The sequence below is a fragment of the Mobula birostris genome, chromosome 8 (assembly GCF_030028105.1).
Source record: "Mobula birostris isolate sMobBir1 chromosome 8, sMobBir1.hap1, whole genome shotgun sequence".
Classification (NCBI taxonomy): Eukaryota; Metazoa; Chordata; class Chondrichthyes; order Myliobatiformes; family Myliobatidae; genus Mobula; species Mobula birostris.
The window spans coordinates 67,871,829-67,899,394 of record NC_092377.1 but is presented as its reverse complement, the minus strand read 5'-3'; the positions used below and the strand labels follow the sequence as shown (position 1 = coordinate 67,899,394).

General features: G+C 42.1%; 1 protein-coding gene across 8 annotated transcripts in view; it reads left to right on the top strand.

Moving 5' to 3' along the window:
* LOC140201367 (utrophin-like) overlaps window positions 1-27,566 on the top strand; it is a 524,122-nt gene that overhangs the window by 419,255 nt on the left and 77,301 nt on the right. For all 8 annotated transcript variants that reach the window (XM_072265376.1, XM_072265377.1, XM_072265374.1 and 5 more), the window contains 4 exons: window positions 734-819; window positions 6,505-6,662; window positions 7,312-7,478; window positions 7,953-8,064. In XM_072265376.1, the coding sequence (XP_072121477.1) occupies window positions 734-819; window positions 6,505-6,662; window positions 7,312-7,478; window positions 7,953-8,064 (523 nt within the window). The remainder of the gene's footprint in view (window positions 1-733; window positions 820-6,504; window positions 6,663-7,311; window positions 7,479-7,952; window positions 8,065-27,566) is intronic.

The following is a 27,566-nucleotide window of genomic DNA, read 5'->3' as shown; positions in this document are numbered from 1 at the left end:
TTCCACATTCTATAGAAAGTGATTCGCAACTTTTTAACTATTTAAGCCAGAAAATATAGTTTATTTTAGAAATTAAATCTGAAATTAATAAGCATTGTTTTATGTTTAGGATTTGTGCCCGACGCCGGCTCCCTAGGCCTGAGTCGACGTAGTAGTATGTTTAGGATCACTGATAACTTTCACAATAAAATCTTGGCCTTTTAAAAATGTTCATTTCCAAGATTTCTGGGCTTTCTCAGCATTTTAACTGAATTATACCACTAACGCTTCTTGGACTCAATCTATTTCATCTATAACAATGAAGCAATAGCTGCCTAAACTTTTCGTGTTGAAGGAAATCTTCTGGGTATTCATGTACAACTTAATCTATTGCTGATGGAAGTCTGTATAGTCAGAACAGCAGTACGAGGTGGACCTTACACTAAACTCTCATGAGTGGTCATATCCCGTGTGGTTGTTTTCATTAAATCATGCACAGTTGAAAGTAGTATAATCCACATGTAAGCTGATCATTTGTAAACATGGATTTTGGTTCAAATTCAGGTTACAGTGGTGGAAAAGTGAAATACAATTTTTCTCAACCTGGTTAAGGTACAGAAGGCGACTAAGGACAACCACATACTCCCAGTTAAGCTGCATCGGTAAAACAGTATTTGTGTTTTGAAAATGGGCAATGTAGAGTGGATCTCTGCTGTACTGAAATCTGTAAAAGTGATCAGTTTTCTTCTATTAGGGGTAGGAGTGGAAGAATCAGAGCGTTATCTTTGAGGATTGGATTGATGTGCCTATCCAAGGGTCTTCTGGAGGAAAAATATAAATGTGAGTATTGGACCACTCATCGTAGGTACTGAGTTGAATATTGTTTTGCCTAAAGCAGATGCAAGCCTGTGTGCCAGCTCACTCTGTATGGATTTGAGTACCACTCACTGGTTCATTAGCATGGCTTTACCATTTCCCTCACTATAAAACTTAAATTCTCTGCATTGTAAACATTTTTTTTGCTAAATGAAAGCCATTACTACTTATCTGTACCAAAGCCATGCACGGATTTCTTTAAAGTGTTTATGAGGAACTTAAGGAAGTGACTAGTGAAATTCTTGATACATTAATTATAGTTCCTAAATTTCCAAATCCCTTTGGGGATATTGTTCCGTTAGAAAATAGAGAATGTAACTTCTTTATTGAAAAAGGGAGCAAAACAGAAAAGGGAACTACTAACCAGTTAGCTGAACATTTGATATTGGGAAAATGTGAGAGGCTATGGCTGAAGATGTTAAATGAGGGCACCTGGAAAAATTCAGAATCAAGTGTATGGTCACTGATATATGTTGTGAAATTTGTTGTTTTGTAGCAACAATACAGTGCAATACATAAAAATTACCATGTTACAATAAGAATATATATTCAAAAATGCAAAAATAGAGCAAAATAGGTAGTGTTCATGGGTTTATGGACTATTCAGAATTGATGACAGAGGGGAAGATGTTGAGTGTGTTCAGGTTCCAGTATCTCCATTGATGGTAGTAATGAGAAGGAGTCATGTTCTGGATAGTGAGGGTACTTCGTGATAGATGCCACCTTTTTGAGGCATCACATTTTGAAGATGTCCTTGATGGTGGGGAGTCTAGTACCCATGATGGAGCTTACAACCCTCTGCAGCTTTTACAATCCTGTGCATTCGTGCCTCTGTATCAGACAGTGATGCAACGAGTCAGAATGTCCTCCCTGGTACATTTGCTAGAGTCTTTCCTAATGAAGTATAGCTGCTGGTGTGCCTTCTTTTCAATTGCATCAAGATGTTGGGCCCAGGAAAGATTTCAGAGATGTTGACACCCAAGAACATGAAGCTGCTCACCCTTTTCACTGCTGACCCCGTGATGAGGACTGCTGTGTACTCACCTGATTTCCCCTTCCTAAGTCCACAACCAATTCTTTGGTCAGACTGATGCTGAGCGCAAGGTTGTTGTTGTGACACCATACAATCAACCAATCTGTCTCATTCTTATGCACCACTTCATCACCATCTGAGATTCTGTAACAAAAGTTGTGCCATCTGCACATAGATGAAGTTTGTGTCTTCCTCAATCAGAAGCCGTGGATGATTTTTTGGGCTAAACTTGAATCAATGAAGGATGCTTGACAGTTATGGCAGGGCTTGAATACTAACACCTCTGAAAGTTAAATCAAGTGACAAAGGCAACAAAAGGGCTTCCAAATGAGCCCAATGCCATCTATATACTCACTTTGACTGTCAAACATGGACGAACCATCACAAGCTTCTACAGCCCTTGATGACCCTTTGATTTCAGTGTCTGAGGCTGATGTGTGAGCATCCTTCAGGATGTGAGCCCATGAAAAGCATCCTGCCCAGACAGGGTATCTGGTCGAGTACTAAAGACCTGTGCTGATCAACTGGCTGGAGAGTTCACTGAGATCTTTAACCTCTCGTTTCACCTGCTTCAAGCAGGCTTCAATTATAATGGTGCCTAAGAAAACGTGGTAACCTGCCTCCATGAGTATCATCCGGTAGCACTTACATCCACAGTAATGACACATTTTGAGAGGTTGATAACAGAGAAGCAACTTAGTTCCAGTCCAATTTGTCTCTGAAGCACCAGGTCTACAGCAGATGCCATGTCATTGGCTCTTCACTCAACCCTGGAACATTTGGACAGCAAAGATGCATACATCAGGATGCTGTTTATCGATTACAGCTCAGCATTCAATATCATCATCCCCTCAAAACTAATCAATAAGCACCAAAACCTTGGCCTCAATATCTCCTTGTGCAATTGAATCCTCAATTTCTTCACTTGCAGACCCCAGTCAATTTGGATTGGCAATAGCATCTCCTCCACCATCTCCATCCACACAAGTTGCTCCACAAGGCTGTGCGCTTAGTCCCCTGCTCTACTCACTGTACACTGTGACTGTGTGGCTACACAGAGCTCCAGTACATTATTCAAGTTTACTGACAACACCACTGTTATTGGCCGAATCAAAGGTGGGGACTAATCAGCCTAAAAGGAAGATAGATTGAAAATGTGGCTGAGTGACGCCATAACAACAACCCCTTACTTAATGTCAGCAAGACCAAGGAGCTGGTTATTGATGTCAGGAGAAGGAAACCAGAGGTCTATAAGCCACCTACAAAAAGTAGTGGATATGGCCCAGTCCATCACAGGTAAAGCCCTGAAAGGTTGTCGCAGGAAAGCAGCACCCATCATCAGAGACCCCCGCCACCCAGGAGATGCTCTGTTCTCACTGCTGCCATCAGGAAGGAGGTACAGGAGCCTCAGAATTCACACTACCAGATCCAGGAACACTTATTACCCCTCAACCATCAGGCTCCTGAACCAAAGGGGATCACTTCACTCACTCTATCATTGAAATGTTCCCACATCCTATGGACTCACTTTCAAGGACTCATCTCATGTTTTCGATATTTATTGCTTGCTTACTTGTTTGTTTGTGTATTTATTTTTCTCTCCTTTTTTGTATTTGCACAGCTTGTTGTCTTTTGCACACTGGTTGAACACCCAAGTTGGTGTAGTCTTCCATTGATTCTGTTATGGTTGTTATTCTATAATAGATTTATTGAGTATGCCACAAGAAAATGAATGTCAGGGTCATGAATGATGACATATATATACTTTGATAATAAATTTACTTTGAACTTTGAGCTATGCCTAGCTACACAGTCAAATGTGTTGATAAAATAGAGCATTGGGCTAAGCGTACATCTTTGAGGTGCACCTGTGTTGATTGTCACTGAGAAGGGGATGTTATTTCTGATCCGCACTGACTATGGTTTCTCGACAAGGAGTTCAAGGATCCAGTTGCAGAGGGAGGTACAGAGGCCTCGGATTTGAAGCTTGTTGATTAGGACGAAGGGGGTGACAGTGTTAAACACTGAGCTGTAATCACTAAACAGCAGCCTGACTTAGATATTGCTGTTGTCCAGATGGTCCAAGGCCGATTGGAGAGCCAGTAAGATTTCATCTGCTGTAGACCAATTATGGTGGTAGGCAAATTGCAGCACATCCAGGTCCTTGCTCAGGCAGGAGTTAGTTCTGCCTATGACTACTCTCTCAAAGCATTTCATCACAGTGGAAAGTGCTACTAGGTGATAGCTGTAGAGGCAGCTCACCCTGCTGTTCTTGGCACTGGTATGATTGATGCCATTTGAAGCAGGTGGGAACCTCCGACTGCAGCAGTGAGAAGTTGAGGATGTCCTTGAACATTTCTGCCAGTTGGTTGGCACAGGTTTTCAGTGCCCTGCCATGTAGGGCCTGATGTCTTGTGAGGGTTCACCTTACTTATTAAAAGTTGTTCGGACATCACCCTTTGAGACAGATATCACAGGGTTGCCAGATGCTGCAGGGATTTTCAAAGGTGAAGTTTTATTCTTCCTTTCAAAGTGTGCAGAAAAGGCACTGAGCTGATCATGAAATGAAGCATCACGGCCATTTATGTTAGATTTTGTCTTGTAGGAAGTAATAGCTTGCAAACCTTGCAACAGGTTACATGCATCCAATTATGTTCGAAACTTCACTCGGAATTTCTTTTTCGCTTTTGCCATAGCTTTCGTAGGTCGAATTTGGATTTGTAGAGTTCTGGATCACCGGTTTTGAATTCCACAGAACCAGCCCTCATCAGACTGCGAATCTTGTGAAAAAAGCTGTTTATTGGACAAGTAATTTAAGCTGTGAATAAAGTGACAGTACATCCATGCGTACTTGGATTTCCAGAAAGCCTTTACATACACTCAGGGCCATTTTATTAGGTACCTCCTGTTTGTTGGTCATCTGCGGCTGTAGCCCATCCACTTCAAGGTTTGACGAGTGTGCATTCAGAGATACTGTTCTGCACATCTCGTCACTGTTGTAACACATGGTTATTTTAGTTACTTTGTCCTTCCTGTCTGCTTGAACCAGTCATGCTGTTCTACTCTGACTTCTCTTATGAGCAAGGCATTTTTCCCCTCTGAATTGCCACTCACTGAATATTTTATGGGTTTTTTGCACCTTACTTTGTAAACTGGAGAGTTTTCTAAGAATGGTGTGAACTCTGTAGGCTAGAGCAAGTAATTATGATAGCTAAAAATGGCATTGTTTGTTGCTAGGAGAACTGAATATGAAAGAATGGCGATTTTATTTCTGTCAACTGGAGCAATGGTGAGATCATGTTTGTCACTGATTCCCTTAAAGAGGATAAACATGCATTGGAGGCAGTTTAGCAAAAGTTTATTGGACTGATAACTGGAATAGATGAGTTGCCTTATGAGGTGAGATTGGATAAACTCAGCTTGCATTCACTGGAGTTGAGAGTCTCGTATGCTTTCATCACCTCTCACTTTTCTAAGATGTGGTGCATATTGTTCCTCCTAAGGGAGACCCAATAACGTAGCTATTATTTAAAAATAAGGGTTATAATTGAGTTTTTTTTCCCCTCTGACTGTTCTGTGTACTTGAAACTCACCTACAGCAGGCAGGAAAGAGGTGAACATGCAGACAAGGAGGAATGTGGAAGTGAAGTTTAGTCAGCTGAACCATGATCTTGGGCTCTGAGGCTGTGAGGCTTAATTCTGCTCCTAAATCATGTTTGTAATTTAGCAGATTAACAGCTGTGTGTCATTAGCAAAGATAATTACTCTTCCTGACAAGCCTCTGAAAGAGGTGCAAAGCTATATGCATGTCAGGGTCAATAACTTTAAATTTCTTGGCATTGTCATTTCGAAGGATCTGTCCTGGGACCAGTATTTAAGTGTCATTATAAAGAAGGCACAGCAGCGTCTCTACTTAGAAGTTTGCACAGAATCGGTATGACATCTAGAACTTTGACTAACTTCTTTCAGTGCACAGTGGAGAGTATCCTGACTGGTTCCTTCATGGCTTGGTATGGAATCACCAATGCCCAAGAACGGAAACGCCTACAAAAAGTGGTGGATGCGCCCAGTCCATCACAGGCAAAGCCCTCCCTCCCACTAAGCACATCTACAAGAAAATGATGCCACAAGAAAACAGCATCCGTCAGCAAGGCCTCCATCTTCCAGACCATGCTCTGTTCTCATTGCTGCCAGTGAGAAGGAAGTACGGGAGCCTTGGGTCCCACACTACCAGGTTCAGTAACAGTTATTACTGTTCAACCACCAGGCTCCTGAAGTAGAGTGGATAACTTCACTCACCTCAACTCTTGACTGGTTCCATAACTTGGGGACTCACTTTTAAGGACTCTAGACCTCATGTTCTCAGTATTATTTATTTACTTATTTATTCTTTTATTTGCAGTTTCTCTTCTTTGAATCTCAGCTATTTTCTCGATTATTTTCTGTTCTTTAAGATTTGCCCCAAATAAGCAGCTATCATAATTAACCAATGACCCAATTAACTAGAATACACCATACTCAAAACAAATGATCAAGAAAAGTTGGACTTATTGAATTCTTCGCTGCCTATCTGAAGATTAACAATACTGTATTTCCTTGCTGTCATCTTTTTACAGATCTTTTCAAGCAAGTAACTGGACCCAATGATTTGTGTGACCAACGAAGCCTGAGTCTCTTGCTTCATGATGCAGTACAGATCCCTCGCCAGCTTGGGGAAGTAGCTTCGTTCGGAGGTAGCAACATAGAACCAAGTGTCCGCAGTTGCTTCCAATATGTAAGCTTATTTAATGTAATTCCAGTTCATATTTGATGGGGGCTCATAGTCTGACACTAATTCTTAAAGCAAATCTGATAGATCTAAGTATTGTTCACAGGTAAATGATACTTTAAAAGATTTAGGGATGAATCTCTTCATCAAACGAGAGCATGACTAAATAGAGTTTTACAAAATTTCAGAACCATTCATGGAAATAACATTGTTAGTTAATACTGATTCAATGCATCATTATACAAGGCCTCTCCAGAGGTGTTGAAATCACAAACAAATTTCTTGACATCCAGCTCCCCCTTGCTCCTGGCTCTTTCAACATTGTGGCTCACACTGACTCCTGCCTCTCAGGCAACCCAGTTCACCCTCAACACTGCTCTCAAAAGGAAGGAACCTCTTCGAGCTCCCTCACAAGGATTTTTGATTTTTGCTTGGAATGGGACTTTGACCTTAAGAACTTCTGATTCAGAGGCAAACAGGCTCCTATTATTCATAGTTAGCATCAGCAAAAGACAATGTATTTAAGTCATTGAATTATATTTTATTTTTGCAACATAAAGTGAGTAAATATCCATTATTGAATTGATTTTAAGTCATGGAGGAAGCAGTAAGCTTTGACAAGCTATTAACAACGCTTGAATTTCTCCTTTTCTAGGCTCAGAACAAGCCAGAGATTGATGCTAAACTGTTTGTAGAGTGGATGAGACTAGAGCCTCAGTCCATGGTCTGGCTACCTGTTTTACACCGAGTAGCAGCTGCTGAAACTGCAAAACATCAGGCGAAGTGTAACATCTGCAAAGAATGCCCGATTGTAGGCTTCAGGTAAGATGTGCAACCTTGCAAAGGCGTGTGCTGCAAGGAAAGAATTCACACTTAATTCCACAAATTCCAAACCAACAAAAGTCATCATAGCAGGAATTAAGCTTTCAAAAATTAATTAATAGCAGTTTAATCTCTGCAAATGGAGATGCATAATTGGAGTTGTTATCATTTAGACAGTCTCATGAGATAAAAGAAGATGCTTGGGTGCTTCTGAATCTTGGATTAGAGCTTTAAGACTTTAGAGGTGTGGGGAGGTGAATGCAATTAGTGCAAATTGAACTTGAAGATATTAACAGTGTTGGAAGAGCTAATTCACATGTTTTGGATGTTTATAGGCACTGATCACAAATGATAGGAGTTACAGTTATGAATCAGCGTGCAAACTAGTGAAAAAGCAGATTTGGTGAATGTCAGTTTGTAAAGAAGCATTGTATTTCAAACAAAATTTGTTTGACATTTGTTCTTCCTTTGCAGGTATCGGAGCCTCAAGCACTTCAACTATGACATCTGCCAAAGTTGTTTCTTTTCAGGACGTACAGCAAAGGGACACAAACTGCACTATCCAATGGTGGAATACTGTACCCCGGTATGAATATATATTCACTTTGTGTCATTAGCTGCAATATGAGATGTTCCACAAGAAATATTTGATGACTCTCTGTTTACCACATCATTGAGTTACAGAATGAGTTGAAATTGATGTTGTCATTGGAATATTCTGTAATTCACCCAAACTTTTAGCTCCTTTCACCAAATCAAGTTTAGCATCCAATTTGTGAACTCTTCCTGGATCCCATGTGTTTTAATTTGCTGGACCAGTCCACCACTGGGGCTTTGTCAAAGGCCTTGCTAAGGTCCATGTAGCTAACATTTGCAAGTCCTGTCCTCTCGATTACCTCTTCAGAAAAAAAAGACCAAATTCGAAGCGACAGTATTCCCAACTATAAAGCCCGGTTGACTATCCATAATCAGTCCTTGCCTTTCGAAATGCAAATAATCCTATCCCTCAGTAACCTTCCCACCATTGATATGATGCTTAGTGTGTATAGATGTCAGGTGGTGTATATGAAAAAGGAACTCTAGGTATAAAATATACAATTCCCCAAAATCAAGTCAGTTTGACATTTTTTATATGTGAGGAATTATGAGTAATATATTTCTTCAAAATATGGTCACCCGGGAGGGTGGAAGAAGAGGAGAGTGGTAGTGATAGGGGACTCGATAGTTAGAGGTACAGACAGGAGGTTCTGTGGTCGTGACAGAGACTCCTGGATGGTTTGTTGCGTCCCAGGGTGCCAGGGTCAGGGATGTCTCTGATCGCGTGCACAGCATTCTGAAGTGGGAGGGTGATCAGCCAGATGTCATGGTACACATCAGTACCAATGACATAGGAAGAAAGAGTGAGGAGGTCCTGAAGAGTGAGTATAGAGAGCTTGGTAGGAAGTTAAAAAGCAGGACCTTGAGGGTGGTAATCTCAGGATTGCTACCTGTATCACGTGCCAGTGAGGGTAAGAATAGATGAACACGTGGCTGAGGAACTGGTGTAGGGGGCAGGGTTTCAGATTTCAGGATCATTGGGACCTCTTCTGGGGCAGTTGGGACCTGTACTAGAGAGACGGGTTACACCTGAACTACAAGGGGACCAATATCCTTGCAGGGAGGTTTGTTAGTGCTATTGGGGAGGGTTTTAACTAGATTTGCAGGGGGATGGGAACCAGAGTGCCAGAGCAGATAGTGGAGCGGAGGCGAAAATAAATGATGTTAAAAGTTCATGCAAATTCACAAATAGAAGGATTGTGTGTGGTGGTAATAATCTTCTGAGGTGGGTCTGTTTCAATGCAAGGAGTATTGTGGGGAAGGTAGACGAGCTGAGGGCGAGGATTGACACATGGAATTACGACATTATAGCCATTAGTGAAACTTGGCTACAGGAGGGGCAGGACTGGCAGCTTAATGTTCCAGGGTTCCAAAGTTTCAAACATGATAGAGGCAGAGGAATGAAGGGTGGGGGAGTGGCATTGCTAGTCAGGGAAAATGTTACAGCAGTGCTCAGGCAGGACAGATAGAGGGCTTGTCTACTGAGGCCATATGGGTGGAGCTGTGAAACAGGAAAGGTATGACCACATTAATGCGGTTGTATTATAGACCACCCAATAGTCAGCAAGATAGCAGGGAGATAGCAGACAACTGCAGGAAACATGAAGTTGTGATAGTAGGGGATTTTAATTTTCCACATATTGATTGGGACTCCCATACTGTTAAAGGTCTAGATGGGTTAGAGTTTGTAAAATGTGTTCAGGGAAGTTTTCTAAATCAATATATAGAGGAACCAACTAGACAGGATGCAATATTAGATCTATTAGGAAACGAGTTAGGACAGGTGATGGAAGTGTGTGTAGGGGAACACTTTGGTTCCAGTGATCATAATACCATTAGTTTCAACTTGATCATGGATAAAGATAGATCTGGTCCTCGGGTTGAGGTTCTAAACTGGAAAAAGGCCAAATTTGAAGAAATGAGAAAGGATCTAAAAAAACGTGGATTGGGACAGGTTGTTCTCTGGCAAGGATGTGATTGGTAAGTGGGAGGCCTTCAAAGGAGAAATTTTGAGAGTGCAGAGTTTGTACGTCCCTGTCAGGATTAAAGGCAAAGTGAATAAGGAACCTTGGTTCTCAAGGGATATTGGAACTCTGATAAAGAAGAAGAGAGAGATGTATGACATGTATAGGAAACAAGGAGCAAATAAGGTGCTTGAGGAGTATAAAAAGTACAAAAAAATACTTAAGTAAGAAATCAGGAGGGCTAAAAGAAGACACGAGGTTGCTTTGGCAGTCAAAGTGAGGGATAATCCAAAGAGCTTCTACAGGTATATTCAGGGCAAAAGGATAGTAAGGGATAAAATTGGTCCTCTTGAAGATCAGGGTGGTTGGCTATGTATGGAACCAAAAGAAATGGGAGAGATCTTAAATGGGTTTTTTTCGTTCTGTATTTACTAAGGAAACTGGCATGGAGTCTATGGAAATAAGGCAAACAAGTAGTGAGGTCATGGAAACTTTACAGATTGAAGAGGAGGAGGTGCTTGCTATCTTGAGGCAAATCAGAGTAGATAGATCCCCAGAACCTGACAGGGTATTCCCTCAGACCTTGAAGGAAATTGACCTAGTGTTGAAATTGCAGGGGCCCTGGCAGATGTATTTAAAATGTCGGTATCTATGGGTGAGGTGCCGGAGGATTGGAGGATAGCTCATGTTGTTCCGTTGTTTACAAAAGGCTCTAAAAGTAATCTGGGAAATTATAGGCCAGTAAATTTGACGTCGGTAGTAGGTAAATTATTGGAAGGAATACTGAGAGATAGGATCTACAAATATTTGGATAGACAGGGACTTATTAGGGAGAATCAACATGGCTTTGTGCGTGGTAGGTCATGTTTGACCAATCTACTGGAGTTTTTCGAGGAGGTTACCAGGAAAGTGGATGAAGAGAAGGCAATGGATGTTGTCTACATGGACTTCAGTAAGGCCCTTGACAAGGTTCCGCATGGGAGGTTAGTTAGGAAGATTCAGTCGCTAGGTATACATGGAGAGGTAGTAAATTGGATTAGACATTGACTCAATGGAAGTAGCCAGAGAGTGGTAGTGGAAGATTTTTTCTCGGAGTGGAGGTCTGTGACTCGTGGTGTGCCACAGGGATCAGTGCTGGGTCCATTGTTATTTGTCATCTGTATCAATGATCTGGATGATAATGTGGTAAATTGGATCAGAAAATTTGCTGATGATACAAAGACTGGAGGTGTAGTAGACAGTGAGGAAGGTTTTCAAAGCTTGCAGAGGGATTTGGACCAGCTGGAAAAATGGACTGAAAAATGGCAGATGGAGTTTAATACAGACAAACCAAGGTAGAACATACAAGGTAAATAGTAGGGCACTGAGGAGTGCAGTAGAACAGAGGGATCTGGGAATACAGATACAAAATTCCCTAAAAGTGGCGTCACAGATAGATAGGGTCGTTAAGAGAGCTTTTGGTACATTAGCCTTTATAAATCAAAGTATTGAATACAAGAGTTGAACTGTTATGGTGAGGTTGTATAAGGCATTGGTGAGGCCGAATTTAGAGTATTGTGTAACCAAATTACAGGAAGGATATTAATGTTGAAAGAGTGCAGAGAAGGTTTACAAGGATGTTGCTGGGACTTGAGAAACTGAGTTACAGAGAAAGGTTGAATAGGTTAGGATTTATTCCCTGGAACGTAGAAGAATGAGGGGAGATTTGATCCAGTGGTATATAAAATTATGATGGGTATAGATAGAGTGAATGCAAGCAGGCTTTTTCCACTAAGGCTAGGGGAGAAAAAAAACCAGAGGACATGGGTTAAGGGTGAAGGGGGAAAAGTTTAAAGGGGACATTAGGGGGGGCTTCTTCACACAGAGAGTGGTGGGAGTGTGGAATGAGCTGCCAGATAAAGTCCCACTGACATAGATAAAGTGGTAAATGCGGGTTCACTTTTAACATTTAAGAAAAACTTGGACAGGTACACGGATGAGAGGTGTATGGAGGGATATGGTCCAGGTGCAGGTCAGTGGGACTAGGCAGAAAAATGATTCAGCACAGCCAAGAAGGGCCAAAAGGCTTGTTTCTGTGCTGTAATGTTCTATGGTGCTTCTGCATGGTAAAATGGATATAATATTTTCTTTGGTTGGAGAACAGTGCAGTGATGGGATGGGTGTTCAAACATCACACTGCAAAAATTCTCCTTCCAAAATTTTATGATTTAATTTGTTGGGTTAATTTTCCTTCCAAAGAATATGCATTGGATCACTTCAGATTGAATGAAACTAGTGAACCCTGCTGAACTTGTTTTCTCAATGTACAGGAGGATATTGCAGTGCTTAGTGAGGCAGTTATTGATGGACTTCTCATCGTTCAGTAGCATCCAGCTGAGCTGCAGAACATTTGCCTGATGAAAATGAATGTTTCTTTCTTTCTTTCTTTTCCTTATTTGGCTGTTAGGTAAATAGAAGTGAAGTTGTTCTTAGTTGAACGGTATTCCAATTTAAAACATTGATCTTTTAGAGTAGTTACATCTACTCCAGCAAGCTAATCTCCAAATAGTCGTTTTCAACCCATGACACCAAAACTATTTGCTCCCTTTACCAGAAGTAATGGCTTGGAGCCACTGATGTTAAGGAGTTTGTGAGAATTGAAGAGAGAGCTGAAGAGAAATTGGTATTTTAAAAAGTGATTGGATTAGGGAATGTATTACCTCTGCTGGTGATTGGAATTGGTTTATTATTGTCACATGTAATGAGATACACTGAAAAGATTTTGTTTTGCATGCCATCCAGACAGATCATGGCAAAGATAATTACATTAAGATAGTAAAAAGAAAACAGATTGCTGAGTATAGTAACACACACAAAATGCTGAAGGAACTCAGCAGGCCAGGCAGCATCTAGGAAAAGAGTACTGTCAAGTTTTGGGCAGAAGGGTTTTGACCTGAGGTGTCGACTGTACTCTTCCAAGATGCTGCCCGGCCTGCTGAGTTCCTCCAGCATTTTGTGTGTGTTGCTTGGATTTCCAGCATCTGCAGATTTTCCCTTGTTTGTGCCGAATATAGTGTTGTCAGTGATATCTGGACTCAAAACACTTGTGCACTTGCTGCTGAAACATACTTTATTTTACTTGTGCACAAGGAGAACAGCATGGTCCCTGTCGCCACAACTGTTCTGAATTCTGAATAGCATTTTTATACAGAATTAGCTAGCAATTACGGATGTTGACCATTCGGTAAATATATACATTTGAATTCCTTAGCTGCAAGAACAATCATCCTTCACAATACTGGTGTTAAAAATAAATAGAAATTACAAAGTAACACACATCAAAGTTGCTGGTGAACGCAGCAGGCCAGGCAGCATCTCTAGGAAGAGGTGCAGTCGACGTTTCAGGCCGAGACCCTTCGTCAGGACCGATGAAGGGTCTCGGCCTGAAACGTCGACTGTACCTCTTCTAGAAATGCTGCCTGGCCTGCTGCGTTCACCAGCAACTTTGATGTGTGTTGCTTGACTTTCCAGCATCTGCAGAATTCCTGTTGTTTGAGAAGTTACAAAGTGACAACTGATGATCTTTGAAGTTAGTACAGCAATTGTCCCACAGTTGGTGTGTGTGCCTTGGAATGCTTATCTCGTCTCCAGATCTCGAGTGTACAAAGGGAAGCTGTCCCCTTCAAAGAATTTTCTTTCCTGGGCTGTCTGCTGTCTATCCTTGCCTGGATATTATATTATTCCTTGCCTTTCCACAACTTTCATGATAGTGTTGCAGTTTCAGAGAAGGTACAGTGCAAGTAGACATGAAGTGCAAGATTCGCAGCAAGGTAGATTGAGAGATTAGCAGTGGAATAGACGTTATCATTGAATCTGCTAATGTCTACCCTCAGGTTTTTTTGAAATCAGGGTTATTATCACTGTCTTGTATGATGTAAAGTTTGGTGTTTTGCAGCAGCAGTACTATACAAAAATATAATTACTATAACTTACAAAATAGTCTGAGAAAGCAGAATAACGAGATAGTGTTCATTGGTACATGAACTTTTTGGAAATCCGATGATTTGCATTTGCTGTGCAACAAGAGAGAGGGGCGAAGAAAAAATGACTGTGGTGGGAGGTGTCCTTTATTTTCGAGGCTTTCCTGAGACAGCAGGATGTGCAGACAGAGTCAAAGGAGGGGAAATGAGGCAAAGACCATTGCATCTTGAGAAAATTAAATGAGGCTAAAGCAAAAAGAAACAAAGGGTAAAGAGAGAATTGGGCACCACCAGTAAGTAACTTCAGAAAGCAACTGACCGAATATTGTGATCTCTGTTTCTAAATCTATCAACTTTGGTCATCCAAGCATATTTCATGAAGCAAGATTGCTGACTGTCTTTCCCATGCCTTTTCAGAAATTAATTTTATTCTGTTCCTGTTTGATCCATACAGCCACTCCAACCAGATATCCTGGTGTGTCCTTCTGTGTCGTGCTGCTGAACAGCAGTGCTGATTAGTTCCTCCATGCCTCCTCCCTTGGCATAACAACTCACTAATTCTGCTAGGCTTCCTTTTCCTTCTCCCACCAGGAAGAGTGATGAGTTTGACTGTGCCTTCTCCTTATTAAACATCATTCCATCCTCCTGACCCTCCCTCAGCAGGAGATCAGTGATTTTAAATAACACCCACCTCAGGCTTGAATGCTGAAAAAAATATTCAAACCTCACTTCCCTGAACCAGAATGTCAAATAGTGTAGACCAGGGTTATGGAATGATTGGGACTGAAAAACGACTACCTAATAAATGAAAAGACTGTAGGGAGTTTTGCAGAATAGAGGAACGTTAGAGTACAAGTACAAGGATCCCTGAAGGTGATGGCACAGGTATTGTAGATTGGTGGTGAAGAAGTCATACGAAACACTTGTCTTCATTAGTCGGGGGATTGAATACAAGTACAGTAATATTATCATACAGCTTAAAAGCAGTGGTGTAACACTGCTGGAGTACCGTGTGCATTCTCGGAACGATGTGATTCTACTGGAGACAGTGCAGAGGAGATTCACCAGGATGTTGGTGGGATGAAGAATTTTAGTTATGAGAATAGACAGGATAGACTTGTTGCAATTGGAGCAGAGATGTTGAGAATTCTCCTGATAAAATTGTGTGAAAGGTATAGATTCAGTGGATAGAAGGAAACTGTTCCCCAGTGTCTTAATTAGAGGGCAAAGGTTTAAGTTAAGGAATAAGATTTTAAGAAGGAATAAGAAAAACATATGTTTATTCACTGAACGGTTAGAATGTGGAACTCTTAAAACATTGAAGATCAGAGCTGGAATTGCCAAGGCACAGAAGGCCACAAGCCTGATGCTGGTAAATGGAAATATGATAAACGTCAGGAGTGCAGATACAGGCACCACCCAGCTAACAGGCATCACCTGCCTCTTGTTTCCAGCAGCCTATTTAAACCCATTGCTCATCCACAATCCTTGTTCATTCATGCCAAACAGCCTCAGCCAGTTGCTTCTTCTTTTCAGTTACCTTGTTGCTTTGTCATGTTAAGTATCCATTCTCTCTTATTTTGTCCCCCCCTCCCCCCCATTGCTTGTTGCTTTGCAGTTTATTATTAAAGAGATTGCTCACCACTAAATCATCTCCACTGTTCTACGTTTGGGTCAAGCCTTGCCTACATTTCCTCACAGTGAAACAAAAGTTGACCGAGCAGAGTATGCTCGCCCAAAGGAAGTCATCCGTCAACAGGAGCAGACGTTCTCAAAGCAGCAGGAAACCACTTATCATCTGCTCACCACTGTCAACCAACTCTCCATCTTGATACAGCAACTCAGCACCAGTCGACCTCTTCCCTCGAGGGCTGAATGGGAAGACACACCCTTGTGCCACCTTCTCGCACAAGTTCAACCCTATAGAGTGCCATTTTGGAGCAGGAGATGGAGCAAATTGCCATCAAATGTGCCTTGGAGGAATGGATCCTGGGAAACACCTGATGCCACAACTTACAGTCCTAGTGCATCTTCCATTTTGAGCTCTAGACATCTCTGTACATTACAAACTGAACTAAATTGCCTTTGTCATTTTTCTCTTGAATGGGTGAGCTCCAGTCTAGGCTGTTGCTAACTGGGACAATAAAACCATCATTTGCAATAAATATGAAGGTTTTACAATTGAGATGCGCTCGGTTTTTAAGCGAGTAAAGGATTGAATACTTAACCTGCGTCAAGGCTCACAGTCGGTGCTGGATTATACTGTGAAATTCAAGACCCTTGTGACTGCTGGCCCATTAAAAGACTTGAAAGACAAGTTCCCTACCCTGGAGATGTTCAACGATCTCGAAAGCTTTCTCAATCTAGCCCTCCAAATTGACAAGCATCTTATGGATCTACCTTCCAGATCATCAGCCAGAGCCCCAGTTCATTTCCCAGAAATATTTCAGGCTGCAGGACCCTCATCATCATTGACTCCAGAACCCATACGGTTAGGGGGAGCTCTCTTAACCCTCCCAGAGTGAGCGTCAGTGTGTGTGCGTACCACAGAGCTGCTGATCACCCACGCATCAAATACTCACTGTGTCCAGGAAAATGACACCGCCATGTAGAGATGAGGGGCCTTCTGTCTGGTAAGGTCCCCACAGCCTCTGCACTTGAGCATTGGGTAGCGCTGTGAGTTAATCCAATTCCTCCTTATTGACTCACCCAAGACTATGCTCACCTTGGGTAACCCCTGACTCTCGATACACAACCTCAGTTTGCCTGGTCATCGGGTTCTCTGCTGACTTGGGGACCCACCTGCCTGCAAACTCAGCTGACTTCACCCCAGAAGTCCAAGGGGAAGGAGAAAACTCAACCTCACTAAACTCCCACAGCAATACCACAACTTATCTATTGCCTTCAATAAAAGGAAAGACAGCACCCTGCTGCCTCATAGATCACATAACCATGCGTCAACTTCCCAGGCACCACCCCTCCCTGAGATCATTTGTTCTCCCGCTCTTCTCGAGACCTAAACCATGAAAGACAACATCGCCAGAATACTGCTGCACGGTTTCATTCGACCGCCACAGTCCCCCACCAGTGTAGGATATTTCTTTGTCAAAAAGAAAAATGGGGCTGTTCTTCCCTGCATTGACTACTGTGAACTAACAATATCAACATTAAGAAACACTACCCTCTCCCTTGATGGATAGCACATTTGAAGCACACTATAGGGCCCAGATCTTCACCAAACTGGATCTGTGGAATGTGTACAACTGCATCTGCTAAGATGAGTAGAACATGGCGTTCATAACATCCAGTGGGCACTAGAATACCATGATGCTTTTCAGAGTTTCCAACAGTCCAGCCTTTTCCAGTCTTCATTACCAAGATCCTCCAAGATATTCTACACAGGTAAGTGTTTGTCTGCCTTGATGACATCAGCAGTTTCTTCAAGGACCCCCAAGACCATATGTGTCATGGCCATTCAGTCCTTTAGTGTCTCCTCGAAAACCAGCTCTGCTGCAAGTAAGAGAAATGCCACTTCCACACCCTAGTAATTTCCTTCTTGGGTTACATCCTTTCACCCCAAGACATAACCACAGACTCAGAGAAAGTGTACGCCGTTGTTGAATGGCCCCCGACTGCACCCCCTCAAATAGCTACACTGTGTCTTGGGTTTCTCCAGCTTCTATGGCTGTTTCATCTGAAACTACAACCAAATCGCCACTCGTCTCACCTCCCTCACCAAATCACCTACTTCATGGATAATCGGCTCTTCTGCAGCAGACCATGCTTCCGAGGAACTCAAGACTCCGCACCACTGCTCCCGTTCTCTGCCATCCGGACCTTTTGTGTGGCAGAGGTGGGTGTTAGGGCCATCCTCTCCAAGTGAGGACCAGATGGGAAGAGACACCCTTGTGCCTTTCTCTTGCGCAAGTTCAACTCTGGACAGTACCGCTTTGGAATAGGAGAGGAGCTACTCACTATTAAATGAGGCATGGAGGAATGGAGACTTTGACTGATAGGAAACATCAAGCCATAACTGATCTGTACGGACCACCAGAACCACATATCCATACCACAGACCCATGAACTCAACCCATCTTCAAGCAATTCCAATTCACCATCTGCTACCAACCTGACTCCAAGAACACGAAGACGGATGTCCTATCAAGACAGTTGGACCCAGCTGAAAATGAGATCAATCCTCAGCCCATTATTCCATCCTCCCAGATTCTCGCCCTGATCGTCTTGGACCTTGCGAACCAGATCTGCAAGATCCTGGAGCACGAACGTCCCCCGGCCAACACCCACATGTGCATGCCGGCAGCCGTGTGCTCTGAAGCACACCAGTGAGCCCAGTCCTCACACTGGTTCAGCCATCCAGACACACGGCGGACCCTGGATTTTCTGAGACCCCATTTTTGGTGGCCCTCAGGATTGCAGATGTACACCAGTTCGTCACTGCCTGTCCTGAATGTGCCTAGTACAATTACTCCAACCAGTCAATTTCTGGGATCCTTCAATCCCTGCTGGTCCCTTGACAATCATGGCCCACATTTCCATGGTTTTCATCGCTGGTTTGCCAACTTCTGATGGGGTCACAGTGATCATGATAGTGGTGGTCTGGTTCTCCAAGGTAGCCTACTTCACTGCTCTCCCTAATCTTCTGTTGGCTAATGATAGGGTAGACCTGGTTTCTCCATCATGTAGTTCGCCTCCATGGCTTCTCTCAGGATGTTGTGTCGGACCGGGGTCCACAACTCATCTCCTGCTTCTGGTGAACCTTCTGCTCCTTCCTCTGTACCTCAATGAGTTTCACCTCTGGCTATCATCCACAGATCAGCAGACACTCATATAGAGTCAATCAGCAAGTGAAGATGTTTCTGTGATGTTTCACTGCTCCTAACCCTTCTACATGGAAGAAGTATCTGCTCTGGGCTGAACTGTCCCTTGGTCTACACACCTCCTCTGCCACAGTATGTCACCCTTTAAAGTACATCATGGCTACCAACCCCCATTGATCCTCATGGTGGCATTCCCTTCTGCCAGGGCCTTGGTTCACCAATGCCAGAATGCTTGGAAGAGGGCACGGAGTCCATCCTATCTGCCAAATGCACCTACTGACACCAGGCGAACCACCATCAGCACACAGCCTGGGGACTGTGTCTGGCTGTCCACCCAAGATATGCCCCTGTGCACGAACTACCACAAGCTCTTGCCCCTGTTCATTTGCCCCCTTAAGATTATCCATTACATCAACCCAGTCTAGCTGGCATTGTCCCTCACGGTCACACCTACCTCAAGCCTGTTGTCCATGGACCATTCAACCCAGCTGAGCCTGAGCCTCCAGAACCAAGGATGGTAGAAAGTTGTTCAATGCACACAGTTCACCAGTTGATGGATTTACGTTGTCATGGATGGTGTGTGCAGTATTTGGTCAACTGGGAATGGTAAGGTCCAGAGAAGAGGCTGTGGGTGTCATTCAGTTTCATCTTGGGTCCATCGCTCTTTTGAAGAGTTCCATCAGACCCACCTGAATTGCCCTGGATCACCAGGTGCCAGCCAGAACAAGGGTGGGTCCTGTCCAGTGTGCACAGGCAGGCACCTCCCACTCTCCCCCCTCCCCCCCCCCCAGCTAACAGGAGTCACCTGCCACTCATTTTCACCTCATCACCTGCAGCCCATTTAAACCCAGCTCTCATCTACAATCCTTGTTTACTCATACGAACCAACTAGCCTCAGCCAGTTGCTCCTACCCTTCAGTTACCTTGTTGCATTGTCAAGTATCCACACTCTTTTGTTCTGTGGCCCCACCTTGCCTGTTTCTTTGCAGTTTATTATTAAAGTGATCACTCACTGCTAAACCTTCTCTGCTGTTTTGCTTTTGGGTCAAGCCTCGTCTACATTTCCTGACAATTATTGGGTGTTTGATTAACATGGAGATGGTGGGCTGAAGTGCTGGTCTCAGTGCTCCATGACTAATAGATAATTTTGAAGCAAATTTGGTCTAATTGCTTGAAATATTTCACCTTGGAAATAGCCCTTTCATCAAGAATGCAACTGATTTGACTGGTGGAACTACCAACTTCCTGAAATCGCTGAAGTGGTTAGTCTCATGGTTGATCATGAGTTGGTACACTTTGTTGGAGTTGGTCCAATGTGTATCACGGTGAGACTGAGTGAGTGAATGCTAGAGGTTCAGCCCTTTATTTGGAGCGACCTGTTTTGGTTTCCCTGTCCATGTGACTTTTAGTAAGGATGGAGAATCATGGTGTTTCTATGCCTTTTGAAATCTACCAGTAACTTATTTGAAAACTTTACCCCTACATCATGTCATCTGCAGATTTTTTTAAAAAAAATATTCCTTCAGGTCCGTTCAAATCTGAATAATTGCCATGTATTAGGAAGGGCAGTACTCCAAACCCTATCTCTCAGAGAACATCAGTCTTACAGAAAAGAACACATAACTATTTTCCATCCCTCAGAAAGTTCCTTCTCCACGCAGCAGCCTCTCTCTTAATTACATTGGCTTCATCCTTGCTAACAAGCCAACAAAAGACTGTATTCCAGCTACACTGCAGCAACTGCGCTCTTGTCCCCTCTCATCAAAAGTCAATGGATTGGCTTTTTATGATCTGAGATTCTACTAATTAATCCAAGTTCATGTAACAGACTGTTAATTTAATCCTGGATTGTTGTATCTAACCACTGAGGTTAAACTGTGTGGCCTGCACTTGCTGGGTTAATCTTCATTCATTTTTTTCTTTGGAACAAAGGGGTAATACTACACCGGCCCTTTGGCACCACCCTGAAACCCAGCAAAAGAAAATCATTCCAAAACAGAAAACTGCCTAGAGAGCTTTGAAGACTGGAGAATACCAAAGTCTTGCAACCCAATTTTTGTACATTCACATGCCCGCCCAGAAGTCTGTTAAGTGTCCTTATTGTATCATCCTTCACCAACTGTAGCAGTGAATTCCAGGCACACACTATTCTAAGTCCGACATCTGACATCTCCCCTAAATTATGCTCCAACCCCTTTAATAATATTGGGGTGAGTGGATATTTCCTTGGGTGTTCTCCTCACTACAATTTTCCACCTGTCATCTGCATAACTGAATACAATTCAGTTGGTCCTTCCACCCAGTACATTAAAATAAAGTGTAAATACGTGAGGCCCCAGCCCTAATTCCTGTGGCACCCAAGTAGTTCCTGTGTTCTGATTTTAGTCACTTAATGAATCCTCTATATCTGCTGTTATATTACCATCACTGGCAATGGCTTTTTTATCTTGTGCAGCAAGTTCTATTTGGGACCTTGCCAAATGTATTTTGGGAATCAAAGAAAATCTACATCTACTGATTCCCCGTTGTCCATCCTGCCAGCCAGACCGTCAATTAAATTTTCAAATGCTATTTTTCTTGCATAAAACTTCACTCACCCTGCTTCATCATTTTATGATTTTCCCCAATTATCTTTTAATGAATTGTAGAATTTTCCCATGTCGGATGTTAAGACAACTGGCTTAAGCTCATACATTCTTTCCCTTCCTCCCCCCTCATCCCTTCTTAAGTAAAAGCATTACATTTGCTTCTTTTCAGTGTCTTGAGACATTTCATGAACAGAGGGAATTTTGGAAGATAAGCAAACAGACGTTAAGTGTCTTTGCGGGCACTTCTTTAGAAACTTAAGAATACAGACAGAACAAATTATAAGCAAGAGTGTGCCAATTGACGACTCATAGCTGCTGCACCATTCAGTTCGTCAATCTTTCATCTCGGTACAATTTATCAATGAGTAAGCAATATCAAGCAGTCTTGTTACACCAGGGAGTGCTGATGCCTTGTAGTTGCTGTGATCCCAGTTCAGTCATCACTTTGGGTGTCATCTGGAGGGTGTTGGTTTGTTTTTCTTGTGACTGAAGGGGTTTCCTCAGTTGTACCACTTTCCTCCCATATGTCTTAGTTGATTGATAGATGAATTGGCTATTGCAAGTGACCTTCGGTGTAGGTGGCCAGTAGAATTGAGATGGAGGTGATGGGCATGAGGTGGTGAAAAGAGTATCAGAGGGATCTTGGGGTCCGAGTCCATAGGACGCTTAAAGCAGCTGTGCAGGTTGACTCTGTGGTTAAGAAGGCATACGGTGTATTGGCCTTCATCAATCGTGGAATTGAATTTAGGAGCCGAGAGGTTATGTTGCAGCTATTTTGGACTCTGGTCAGACCAGACCCCACTTGGAGTACTGTGCTCAGTTCTGGTCGCCTCACTACAGGAAGGATGTGGAAGCCATAGAAAGGGTGCAAAGGAGATTTACAAGGATGTTGCCTGGATTGGGGAGCATGCCTTATGAGAATAGGTTGAGTGAACTCGGCCTTTTCTCCTTGGAGCGACGGAGGATGAGAGGTGACCTGATAGAGGTGTATAAGATGATGAGAGGCATTGATCATGTGGATAGTCAGAGGCTTTTTCCCAGGGCTGAAATGGTTGCCACAAGAGGACACAGGTTAAGGTGCTGGGGAGTAGGTACAGAGGAGATGTCAGGAGTAATTTTTTACTCAGAGAGTGGTGAGTGCATGGAATGGGCTGCTGGCAGTGGTGTGGAGGCGGATGTGATAGGGTCTTTTAAGAGACTTTTAGATAGGTACATGGAGCTTAGAAAAATAGAGGGCTATAGGTAAGCCTAGTAATTTCTAAGGTAGGGACATGTTTGGTACAACTTTGTGAGCCAAAGGGCCTGTATTGTGCTGTAGGTTTTCTATGTTTCTATGTTCTATTACAGGAAAGTAAGTCAGGGAACGGAAATTTTCTTTGCAGGGAGTCGACCTGTCGGCCGTACTCACTGTTGTGAGAAAAACATTACTGTAAAAATATACTCAAATTTCAAGTTTAATTATCATTCAAACATACATGAATAAAGCCAGACAAATCGGCGATCCTACAGGGCCAAGGTGCAGAACGCATTTCCAACAGTATATAGCACATTGCACATATGGTTACAATTTCAGAAAGAACTGTCCATCACAAAGAGGGAAAAAAGCAATATATTCTACGTCCCAGCTCCCTGAGTTGTCCTAGACCGGCTTGTTCTTCCACTGAGTGAACACTAGGGGGCTGCAGTGATGGGTAGGACTGCTCCCAACCCTGTACGAAATCAAGCAGCACACAGTCAGCTCCAGCAACCACAGCAGGCAAGTCCAAGGCCTTGTCTGCGCAACAACCAAGGCAGTGCAGCTCCCCTGCTATCGGGTTGCGTGCTGTCTTGACACAACAGTATGCACCAAGTCCAGGCAACAATACACAATAAGTCTAGCCCCATTGCTATTGAGCAACTCTGTGATGGGATAGTTTTGCAGTAATTGATCTTAATGTCCAGCAATGACTTGTGATCATAAAAGAGACATGCAGGACAGATAAATACACGTTTGATTGGACCCAGAGTGGTCGCTGCATCAGAGTGCACCGCCATCTTACTGAAAGGACTTGCTCAGCGACAGAGCCTCCACAGCCCTCTTTAAGTAGAGAGTTACAAAGATTCGCTGCCTTTTAAGTGAATGTTCTTTTCAAAATGACCTCTTACTTTGACACTCCAATTCCTGGTTCCTGAGACCCAAGTCAGGAGAAGCATCAACTTCATATCTTTACTTTCAAATACTGTAAGAATTCTGTATGTTTTACCTCATTTTTCTAAATTCAATAATTCAGGGCTACTTTGTTTAATTTTTCTTCCTATGTCTAAACCACCATTCCAAGAATCCAACTGATAAGCCTTTCCTCCACTTCAGTAGACCTTTATACAAATTCTGGATGTTTCTCATCAGCCTGCTATGTAATTGGATTAAGATCTTTTGGACACAAATCCTCTTGCAGTAAAAGCCAGCACACTTCGCCTTTATAATTGCTTGCTGTACCTGCAATTCTGGCATTGATTTGTGCAGCAGCACACCCAAGGCCTCTGAACGCCAACATCTCAGTTTGTTATTCTATCAAAATGAACATCTTCAAATTTTTCCATGTTGTATATAATTTCTTCACCTCTTCACTTGGTCTATCAAAATCTTCCAGAGTATCTCTGCATGTTTTCACAATCTACACTGCCACTTTGCTTTGGATGAGTCTGATTAGGTTGCCTACTATTATTGTTTTGACTTTAGTGATTGTTTTCAGTTACTTTCTTCCTTTTTCCTCAACATTTCTTATTTTGTCTTAGTGTATCCTGCTATGGAGAAAGGTGCAAAATAATTATGTCATGTCCCTATAATTTTGAAATTCATCTTTATCAAATCAACCTTTTTAGATTCTGAGGGACCAATGGGTTCCCTCTCAGGTACACGAGTGTGCATGTGCACAGATTATTTGCTACCAATGCACAAAGAAATTTAAACCGTGCACAAAAGGTTGTCACCCTCTACCTTGTTGGCATGTTAAATGTATTTCACAATCGTACACAATCATGTATCCTTTTTTGGTTTCTGATGCAGACGGTGTTGACAATATGGAGTTTGCGATGATTTGTGTGCAGATTTTAGAACCTGCTTATTTATATTGTTTTTATTGAAGAAATTATTGATTCACTATGTCGAATTCCAAAGAAGCAAAGGGTGTGAAGTGCAAAAGAACTGCTAGTTCATTTAAAGCAAAATAGCTTAATGAAACAGGAGAAACTGCTACATCGAAAGCTCATGAGGTCAGGAACGTTCAGTCACGTGAAATATTTATACAGAAGCTGTTGTTAGCTGCATGTATTGTCATGATGCAAAAGTTGCTGGAGAATTTGCAAGTGGGAAGAAGTGGAGTGATATTTGGAAACTTGACTTTTTAAAGTGTCATTTAACAAACAAATCACATATGGACAGTGTGCAAAAGCTGCAGTGAGAAAAATCTTTCATTTCATGCTACAGGCCTGCTATGTACAGTGACTACAAGAAGTATTCTCCCCTCCCCCCCCCCCCCCCCCCCCGGAAGTTTTCATGTTTGATTGTTTTACAACATTAAACCACAGTGGATTTAATTTGGCAGTTTTTGACACTGATCAACAGAAAAAGACTCTCGTGTCAAAGTGAGAACAGAGCTCTGCAAAGTGATCTAAATAATTGCAAATATTAAACACAAAGTAATTGATTGCACAAGTATTCACCCCCTTCAAGTCAATATTTAGTAGATGCACCTTTGGCAGCAATTACAATCTGTGTGGATAGGTCTCTATCAGCTTTGCACATCTGGACACTGCAATCTTTCCCCATTCTTCTTTACAAAAAGATTGCATGGGGATCGTGAGCGAACAGTTCTTTTCAAGTCCAGTCACAAATTCTCAGTTGGATTGAGGTCTGGACTGTGACTTGGCTGCTCCAGAGCATTAACTTTGTTGTTTTTAAGCCGTTCCTGTGTAGCTTTGGCTTTATGCTTGGGATCATTGTCTTGCTGGAAATCAGATCTTCTCCTGAGTTGCAGTTCTCTTGCAGATTACATTAGGTTTTCCTCTAGGATACCCCTGTATTTTGCTGCATTCATTTTATCCTCCACCTTCACAAACTCTCTAGGGCCTGCTGCACTGAAGTATCCCCACAGTTTGATGCAGCCACCACCATGCTTCACGGGTTTTGATGATGTACGGTGTTTCGCTTACACCAAACATAGTGTTTAGTCTGAAGGCCAAAAAGCTCAATTTTTGTTTCATCAGACCATAGAAATTTCTTCCGGCTAACTTCAATGTCTTCCACATGCCTTCTGGCAAAATCTGGCCAAGATTTCATGTGAGTCTTTTTTTAAACAGTGGCTTTCTCTTTGCCACTGTTTATGCAGTCGTAGAGCTGCGACTGGTGAAGCACCCGGGCAACAGTTGTTGTATGCACAGACTCTCCCATCTCAGCCACTGAAGCATGTAACTCTTCCAGAGTTGTCATGGGTTTCTTGGTGACCTCCCTCATTTGTCCCCTTCTTGCATAGTCACTCAGTTTCTGAGGACGGCCTGTTCTAGGCAGATTTACAGAGATGCCATATTCTTTCCATTTCTTGATGATTGACTTAACTGTACTCCAAGGGATATTCAGTGACTTGTAAATTTTATTGTATCCATCTGCTGACTTGTGCTTTTCAAGAACCTTTTTGCAGAGTTGGTTGGAGTGTTCTTTTGTCTTCATGGTGTAGTTTTTGCCAGAATACTGACTCACCAACAGTTGGACCTTCCAGATCAGGAGTATTTTCACTACAGTCAATTGAAACACCTTGACTGCACACAGGTTTCCAAAAACAGATCTCTATTTAACTAATTTTGTGACTTCTAAAATCAATTGGCTGTGCCATTTGGTATGCCATTATTAAAGGGGGTGGGTGTGAATACTTATGCAATCAATTATTTTATGTTTTGTATTTGTAATTAATTTGGATCACTTTGTAGGAATCTGTTTTCACTTTGACATGAGAGTCTTTTTCTGTTGATCAGTTTCAAAAAAGCAAAATTAAAGCCACTGTAATTCAATGTTGCAAAAGAATAAAACACGAAAACTTCCAAGGGGGTGAATTCTTTTTATAGGGACTGTATGTTTTATGAGAGTGCAGATGAACAAAAGTGAAAATGATCAAACCCAGAGGAGGTCAAAGTTCTTATTGACAGATACTTTAATTCTTTTAAATAATGAACAGCCAACTAGAATTGGTAGTTTATTATCCTTAGAATAGCTTCAGGTTTGCTTCCACTTAAAAATTCAGTGTCAACATGTTGTTGTCACAGGGCAAAAGATTGCAAAGCACAAGATATTTGTGCACACTGGTCATTACAAATTAGAGAGAACATTGTGAAGAACTAATATTTTCTTAGGGTGCTCTCTTTCACTTAGTATACTAGTAGAACTTTTAGAATCTGTTTTTGTATTTATTGCCAGTTTATTCCCTTATTTTTACCTTCATCAATTTTTTTCAGGAAACCTTTCCTGTTTTCTGAACTTAATCTAATCCTGTATAATATCATTATAAATTTTTTTCAATTTACTGTCATTTATGACCTTTTATTTCGGCATACATAGACTTCATTCTTGTGGAGCCCTTGTTTCTCCATGCTTCATATCTTTTGTTAACAGTTATGAAATACTATTTCAAAAGTTTGCCTTTGCTATCATACATTTTAATCCAGTTTCCCCATTCACTCTGACTAGCTTTCCATTCATTGTCACATAATTGCCTATATTCAGAATGTAGTTTAGTACCAAGTTTTATTGCTCTCAAACCAAATGTAAGATATATTTTATCATTTCATAATCATTCTTCCCAGTGGACCCTCAATAGTAGGTCATGAAATAATTCTGTCTCATTGCACTTAACATAATAAAATAACCTGCTTCCCAGATGAGTTCATAAAGTACTTTTCTGGAAAATTGTCTTGACTGCATTGCACGAACTCATCCTCGAGATTACTTTTTCCAATTTGATTTGTCCAATCTATACAAAAATTAGATTTGTCCATGATTATTGCATTTTGTTCATCACAGTGTCCATTATTTCATGATTAATACTCCACCCAACATCATATCCACTGAAGTAGCTCTGATTGACTATCCCCACCAATCATATATTTGCTACTA